General features: G+C 36.9%; 1 protein-coding gene across 1 annotated transcript; it reads left to right on the top strand.

Annotated features, from left to right (window-relative positions):
- Positions 1-1,850: 1,850 nt before the first annotated feature.
- On the top strand, positions 1,851-6,893 carry LOC113306514 (serine/threonine-protein kinase STY46-like). Its single transcript, XM_026555443.1, has 15 exons — positions 1,851-2,086; positions 2,153-2,336; positions 2,867-3,275; positions 3,403-3,615; positions 3,791-4,388; positions 4,632-4,672; positions 4,777-4,845; positions 4,927-5,027; positions 5,116-5,194; positions 5,326-5,424; positions 5,539-5,607; positions 5,692-5,741; positions 5,962-6,043; positions 6,171-6,265; positions 6,348-6,893. Exons 1-15 carry the CDS (start codon positions 1,918-1,920, stop codon positions 6,448-6,450), a joined length of 2,361 nt encoding a protein of 786 aa, XP_026411228.1. The 5' UTR covers positions 1,851-1,917; the 3' UTR covers positions 6,451-6,893.
- The last annotated feature ends 478 nt before the right edge of the window (positions 6,894-7,371 follow it).

Raw genomic sequence — 7,371 nt, forward strand, 5'->3', positions numbered from 1 at the left:
CCGAACAAAAGTTGTTATACGTTCACGGGACAACATAGATTACAGAAAATTGTCTAAGACCACAAAGTTTTCTGAAAGGAAATACCGTAGAACCAGGAGATGTATCAGATTCCTAGTAGAAGATCCATCAAATTGAGTATTTGTTTTTTATGGATATCTTACTACTTCCTTCTGTTTTGTTTTAGTTGTTCTTAAGTTTAAGAGTTTTTTTTTATGGATATCTTACTCCTTCCTTGTGTTTTGTTTTAGTTCTTAATTTTAAACTTTTAGTATTAGTATTACTCTGCTGTGCAGAGGTTTCCTGTAAGACTTTTTATTATATTTATATAATATATAATTCTGCTTCATTGGAAACCTGGAATTTTAACATCCTTACATATAATTGTATGTGGTTTATTCTTCATTTACCATATCGTAAGCATAAATCTATGTGGTTTACTGTTACACTTTTCATTGATGAACTATCTAGTAATATGGAAGAAGAACTGGCATGAAATTGATGACAGATGATGCAGAGTATATGCTGAGGAATCATTATTTCACGCCCTTGTGGATAATAGGCATTCCAAGGAATGAAAGAAGCAAATACGAAATATGGAAAATTACAAGTATATTTGGGTATTTTTCTTGTTATGGTTTCCCAAATTTCAAATATGTTTCTATTACATATGCACGGGTTTTCTTCACCACTTCTTTAGTTTTGTGTTGCAGGGGCTTTCTTCATATTTTTCTTACACAATTTGCTCAGAAACTCTGCTCCAATTTGGATATAGTTGATAATTGTACATTTAGAAATTTGGTTTTCAATATTCATTTTCGATACCATTATACCGAGCCCAATTAGACATTGTGAACAAAACAATCTTGAATATAGAAATAATGCAGATGTGAGACAAACTAATATAAATAATTGAAAGAAACAAAATAAGAAACTGGATAAAGATTTTAGTTATGACCGGTTAATTTCATTTGATGCTTCTTTTTTAGTGTTTAATCAGGATAGAATTTTTTGATAGATACATCGTGGCTCGAGAAAAACATTTAGTAATTTGGTCCATATTTTAATGAGTATGTGCCGGTAAAAAAAAGATTCTGCATAATATGATTTTCAGTAGGAACGAGAGAGATTTTTATGAAGACCGATATTCTGGTTTGGGTATTTCTTTTTTGATCGTAAAGTGAATTCATTGCAAACAAAGGAACGGAGTACAGAAATAGGGAAAAGAGTGATGTTATGTAATCATATCAGGACATCCCATGCAATGAGTTTCATACAACACTCATGTATTGCTACTAACTACAATTTGATTACTTAATTTATCTATTTTAATGAATTTTTCTAAGAAGGCAGACAAATCTTCATTCCGGTTGCTAAAAATTGAAAATTTCCTTTCGTCCACAGCTAGTTTCTAAAAGTGATATAATACGATGAATATATGTCTAATATCTATAATCTTTTTTTCTCGAATTTGTCAATCAATAAAATAAAACATAAAAACATATTCCCTTTCACCTGGGCACCAATTGGATCACCACTAGTGTTGTTGAATGTCAGTAGCCTAACTAAATAATAATTTTACTTATTATTAACCAAAATCCATAATCAATTAGAATAGAAGCCACCTCTAAACTCCATTTGACCAACCAAAACTCCTCCTGATGTGATGACACAACACACGACTATTTAAAGAAACTCTTTAACCAAAGCTTTTTACCTGAATCCACGCGTCCGCTTTTTCATTGGACCTAAAAACGGCACAACGTACGTGTCGGAGACCCAATCCCTTTCACTTATTTCCTCTTTTGTCCGAATTCTTAAACAAAAGAAAAAAAAAGTACAATCTAAAAAGAGAAAGCAACAGTAGTGAGTACTACTTTGATCTACTGCTGATCTGAGAGGCAAAAAAAGAAACAGTCATGGCTTACTCAATGGAAGATGAAGAGGCTCCAATGACACCGACGAGTTTATACAAAGCATTGCTGAATCGGTTTGGTGATTTAGAAGAGAGTCATGCGAAGTTAAGAGAACAAATGGAATTAGTAGTACAAGAAAGAGAGAAGGAACATAAATGGTTGACGATTAGAGGTGGTGGTGCTGCTGGTGTAAGAGGTGGTGGTGGCGGAGGTGGAGGAGGAGGAGGAAGAGTAGGAGGTGGATATTACGAAGATGCTAATAATGGGTTTTCAGATTATGAGGAAAATGATGCATATAGGAATTGGGGTGCTCATAATATTAAGGGATTTTTCTTTTCTGGTTGGCCTTATAGTAAGATTTTACAGTCTATGGGTCATGCTATTCATATTGTTAGGCCTTATGATGGCAAGCTTACTTTCTGGTAACTAATTTCTCACCTTTGATTTTTATTTTTATTTTACTTGGTTTTTATGATTGCCCATGTTCATGTTTTACTTCAATTCTGCTTAGTTTGTGCAAGTTTATTGGTTTTGTGCAATAGAACAGTGAATTGTGAACTCAATTGAGCTTGAAGTTGTTTAGTTTGTAATGGTAAATGAGGGTTGAGTAGTCAATTAAGTTGATAATCTTGGAAGGATTCAACTGAATTAGGAGTAGTGGAGCTGTTGACTTTTTGAAACTGCTTGGCTGCTCAGTGCTGCTAGGAGATGCGTTTTGTCGAAAACTAGGTGTCCCTTGTGTCTTACTGCAGTGGCAGGCTGTTGAATTGGAGGACATTTGGATGGGTTGATGAGGGGTTAGTGAACTGAAATCATTGCATAGATGTGGTGGATTTAGCAATCTATTAGAGGTGCCCATATGTAGCAGACAAAGTTCTTTACTAGTTCTAATTGGCGAGGGAGGTTTGATTATGTCTGAGTGTTTATGTATCGAGATGTTTTGATGTTTCAGGAACCGTTCGGCAGAAACTCTCTATGGATGGAAGGACTATGAAGTGATTGGACAAAGAATTCAAGATTTGCTTATTGAGGATCCGATTCATCAAGCGGGGGAGAAAATCATAGCAAAATTGAGCAGTGGTGAATCTTGGTCAGGTCAGTTGCCTTTTAGGAAGAGGTCCGGTGAGATATTTATGGCGCTTGTGACGAAAAGCTTATTGTATGAAGATGGTGAACTTGTTGGTATTATAACTGTTTCAAGTGATGCAGCTATATTTAATATTATAAACTCGGAAAAATTAAGAACTTTTCGAGAACCTGGCCATGACCAGAATACAGAACAAGGAGGGTTTAACATGAAAAAGATTCAGTGGCTTCCGAAGCCACAAAGTGCATCAAAGCCATCTTCTGTTTCCGCTCTGGTGCTTATGAGCTACACTAGCATTTTCATTTTCACTCTTTATCATTCATTTTTCTTTAGTTGTTGGGAAATGCTGTCACTTTTTCTAGGTTCATTGCTTACACTGATTAAGATTCTGTAACAAACAGGCTTCAAAAGTATTTTCACGTCAGCGTGGAGAAGATGACGATTATAGTGTACATCCAAATTTCAGAAACGCAGGTGTGACAGTGCTAGATAAAGAATATATCGAATCAGCAAAGCCACCAAACCCTACCTTTAGACTGAACGTTGGAATTAATCAGGCCGACCAGAACAATAAACGGAATGCGGAATCTCGATTCATTCAACCTTCAAAATTTGTTAGTAGTCCTATCTTTCAACTCTCTCGTACTATTTTGAGTTTCAGGGCAATGAAATGATGATAGTCACTGCTAATCTTGTGGCGACACTAATGATTTCCGAGTTTCGGTTATTTTAGCTTTCTGTGCTATGTTTAGTTCACTTGTTTTTACTTCCATAACTATTTCTTTTCAGGCAGCGAAGCTTCTAGAGAAATTAAATGTCGGGGGAAGTGGCAAAGAAGAGCGTAAAAGTGAAGTTCACCGTCCAGCTGATTATCCTGCGAGTAATCCAGTGGGAGGTAATCCAAACCTCCCAAGATTTTCAAGGGAGTCATCTCTAGACCGTCCTGACTTAGTTAATGGAAAAAGAGAAACTAACTACAGCAAGAATAACCCTGCAATTGCCAATAAAAGTGGATATTTTAATCCAGCGGGAATGCGAAATCAGAATCAGTTGAAGGAAGATGGGCTAATGACGAACAAAAACTCATTCATGAATTCATGGTTAGAGTGTCAACAATGTCCTAAACTTCCCACAGGAAACTATTTGCCTCCATTTGGAGGCGAGTATGACGGAAATGACGAAATGCCGCGTGATTTAGATAACTATGGTGATGTAGTAGTAGAAAAAACTAAATTGAACCAAAAGCCAGATATTTCTCAGTCTCCAACAATAGTGAGCTCGGAAGAGTCCAATAACAGTTCGCAGGAAAATTCATCAACCAAGGAGAAAAAATTTGATTGTGAGATTCATTGGGAAAATCTGCATTTAGGGGAAGAGATTGGACAAGGTAATTATCTTTAGTATTTCTTTGCCTTGAGCTTAAATCACGTTAATCCAGCTTCATTATGTGACAACTGGTGTATCATTTCTGCAAATATGAAAAATCAAAAATGTGATTGTGGTTATTCATTCAACTAACTGATGCAGCATGTGACTAGGTAGGTTGTGTTGTCGGGGCTAGATTTTGGGTTGACTGTGATGATTTGTGGATCATGACTTGATTCTTTGCTTCTTTTTCCTCAATGTTCAGGTGCATTTGCTAACGTGTATCGAGGAGTTTGGAACGGATCAGTACGATACTTACATTTCATAATCTTTTTGCTTCTACTTACAATAGCAGAATGTCGACATAGATGCATAGTAGTTAATATTTGTGCCTCTTTTTTTTTTGAAAGGATGTTGCGATAAAAGTTTATATGGGAAGTGATTATCAAGAGTCTACTATTCAAGATTATAAGAAAGAGGTAAATGCTCCTTGAAGTTTCCATAAAAACTATTCACCTTATTAAAGCAAGTGATGGACTTGATATTTTAAATTTTTTCAGATCTCTATTATGCAAAGACTTCGACATCCAAATGTGTTACTTTTCATGGGCGCAGTTTACTCAACTGAGAGACTTGCCATAGTGACGGAGTTCTTACCCAGGTAATGAAAATGAAAATTTTGCTCTTTTTCATACGGGTAATCTAGCATCCTTGCTTGTCTGTGTAAACTATTTGTTTTGAATTTTCAGGGGTAGTCTATTTAAAACACTACATAAGAGCAAAGAGGCTTTAGACATTAGACGCCGTTTAAGGATGGCCCTTGATGTTGTAAGTTATATGTAATTTTGATCTGTTCTTGTCTGATGTCCTCCTGAGATTTTTCATGTTAGTTGAGTGTTTGATCTGTAGTATGAGGTTCTTACAGTACTCGATATCTCTGCTTGGCCGACTTGTTGCAGGTTAGAGGTATGAACTATTTGCATCACAGAAATCCACCCATAGTACATAGAGACTTGAAATCTTCGAATCTCCTTGTTGACAAGAACTGGACTGTCAAGGTGCAGCATTATGGTTTATGTAATTTAATCAGCTGTACTAGGTGAAATATATATCTGGATAAGCATGTTGAAACTTTGAAGTACTCTATTTTTTTCTGTCGTTCTCTTTGCCAGGTTGGTGACTTTGGGTTATCGAAGTGGAAACATGCAACTTTTATAACAGGAAGATCCGGAAGAGGAACTGTAAGGACATTCGTCTTTTTAGTCGTTTTCCAAGCACGTCCTTGGCACATTTTGCTGACCTAAGTTTGTTCGTATTTGATGCAGCCGCAATGGATGGCCCCTGAAGTCCTCCGTAATGAACCTTCAGATGAAAAGTAATCCCTCAAAGCGAACTATTCATATAGGGTCCATTAGTTACTGGTTGTGGTCTTGTTGCATTCTTGGAGTTGTGTATACTAGAGTATGTCCAGAAACATGTGAAAATGCACTCGTTGATGGCATACAGATCATTTGCTAGTTTGTCGGACATCCGGTTATGCTTAAGTGCGTCGGTGAAGTTTCTTATCACATTGAACTTTCTTTTTGCTTGGACAGGTCTGATGTTTTCAGTTTTGGTGTAATTCTATGGGAACTAATGACCGAGTCAGTTCCATGGTCGGAGTTAAACTCGTTACAGGTAGACTTCAGTACCATTTCTTCCCCTAAAGCAATCAACTACCTGAGCTGCTCCAATTATTTCCGTCAAGAGTAAAGTTACTTGATAATTTGTGTTTGGTGTGACTTTATTACTTTTCTTGGTGAAGGTTGTTGGTGTAGTTGGCTTCATGGATCGTCGACTAGATATTCCGGAAACACTTGATCCTCGACTAGCATCCATTATAGAGGACTGCTGGCGAAGGTAAGTGTATTTTAAATCACGGTTGCTTTCTTCACAACTGAATTAAGTGTACCAACTGAGACCATTGTGTTTAAACACGCAGTGAACCTGGCAGTCGGCCTTCATTCCAAGAACTAATTCAAAGGATGACAGAATTGATACAAAAGTTTTCAGCCACTGCAGTTCAAAAGAACGCTAAACCGTAGTGGTGTACAGAATGTTATAGGTCAAAACTATTATGGCGGATCATCATTTGGGAAAGAAGCTGCTGTAAGTAAATGAGAAGACAGTAACATCAGCCAAAGAAATACAGCAAAACACACGAGGTTCAGTACTATTTCTCTTCTCGCTATGCAAATTCTCAGTGGCAGGCTTTTTGCATGTGGCCATGCTGACAGTCTGGATGAGCTTAGATTTTATTACCCAATCTCGGAACAGGTCAATGAAACCCAGATTTTGATAGATTTTAGTCCGAATGGTTAATGATTTTGCTCGACTAGAGTAGTAGGTCCTGTACAGACATACCTTTAGACACCCCTTATGTTAAATGTGTCAACTACTGAATCCCGTTGTAACTGTTTTTTTTCTTGCACTGCACCTCATTTTGTTTTTCTTTTTACGGAGTCTTGAACGATTGATAATAACAGCAGTTCACCACATCCTATCCCTTGGGAAGCTGAGGAATAATTGTTTTTTCTTGTTTGCGGGCATAGTTATTTCGAGTATAAACACGGTAGCAAGACTTGATAGGCATAGATGTATGTATTGCATTTTCACAGGTAAGAGCTGCATCTTACCAAGTTTGAATACACAGATATCAGCGGAGAATGGAAGCCCATGGGAATTATTTTAGACTGGGCAGTCTGGGCTGTTCTTCCTTGCACAAGAAACCCAATACGTGGATAGAGCATTAATTCAAAATTTGTAAATTGTAGAAGTAAAACCATTTGGTTCCAAATTTGGAGTTCTCATTCGACTGCAAAGCTTCAAAGTTCAAAGACATCACCGTGCAAGTTCTGATAAAAACAACTAATATGCACTTTCCAGTTCACCACATTTTGCATGCAAGTTGACCAAAGAAGTTGCTATGTCAACAAAGTTTCTGCTAGGCACTTCTTCGGACAAAA

This window comes from Papaver somniferum, chromosome 8, assembly GCF_003573695.1.
Source record: "Papaver somniferum cultivar HN1 chromosome 8, ASM357369v1, whole genome shotgun sequence".
In the NCBI taxonomy this organism is placed as follows: domain Eukaryota; kingdom Viridiplantae; phylum Streptophyta; class Magnoliopsida; order Ranunculales; family Papaveraceae; genus Papaver; species Papaver somniferum.

Coding starts and splice junctions, on each gene's coding strand:
- LOC113306514 (XM_026555443.1), top strand. CDS start 1,918: ATGGCTTACTCAATGGAAGATGAAGAGGCTCCAATGACACCGACGAGT. Junction 4,673..4,776: donor GAGGAGTTTGGAACGGATCA/GTACGATACTTA, acceptor TTTTTTTGAAAG/GATGTTGCGATAAAAGTTTA. Junction 6,266..6,347: donor ATAGAGGACTGCTGGCGAAG/GTAAGTGTATTT, acceptor TTAAACACGCAG/TGAACCTGGCAGTCGGCCTT.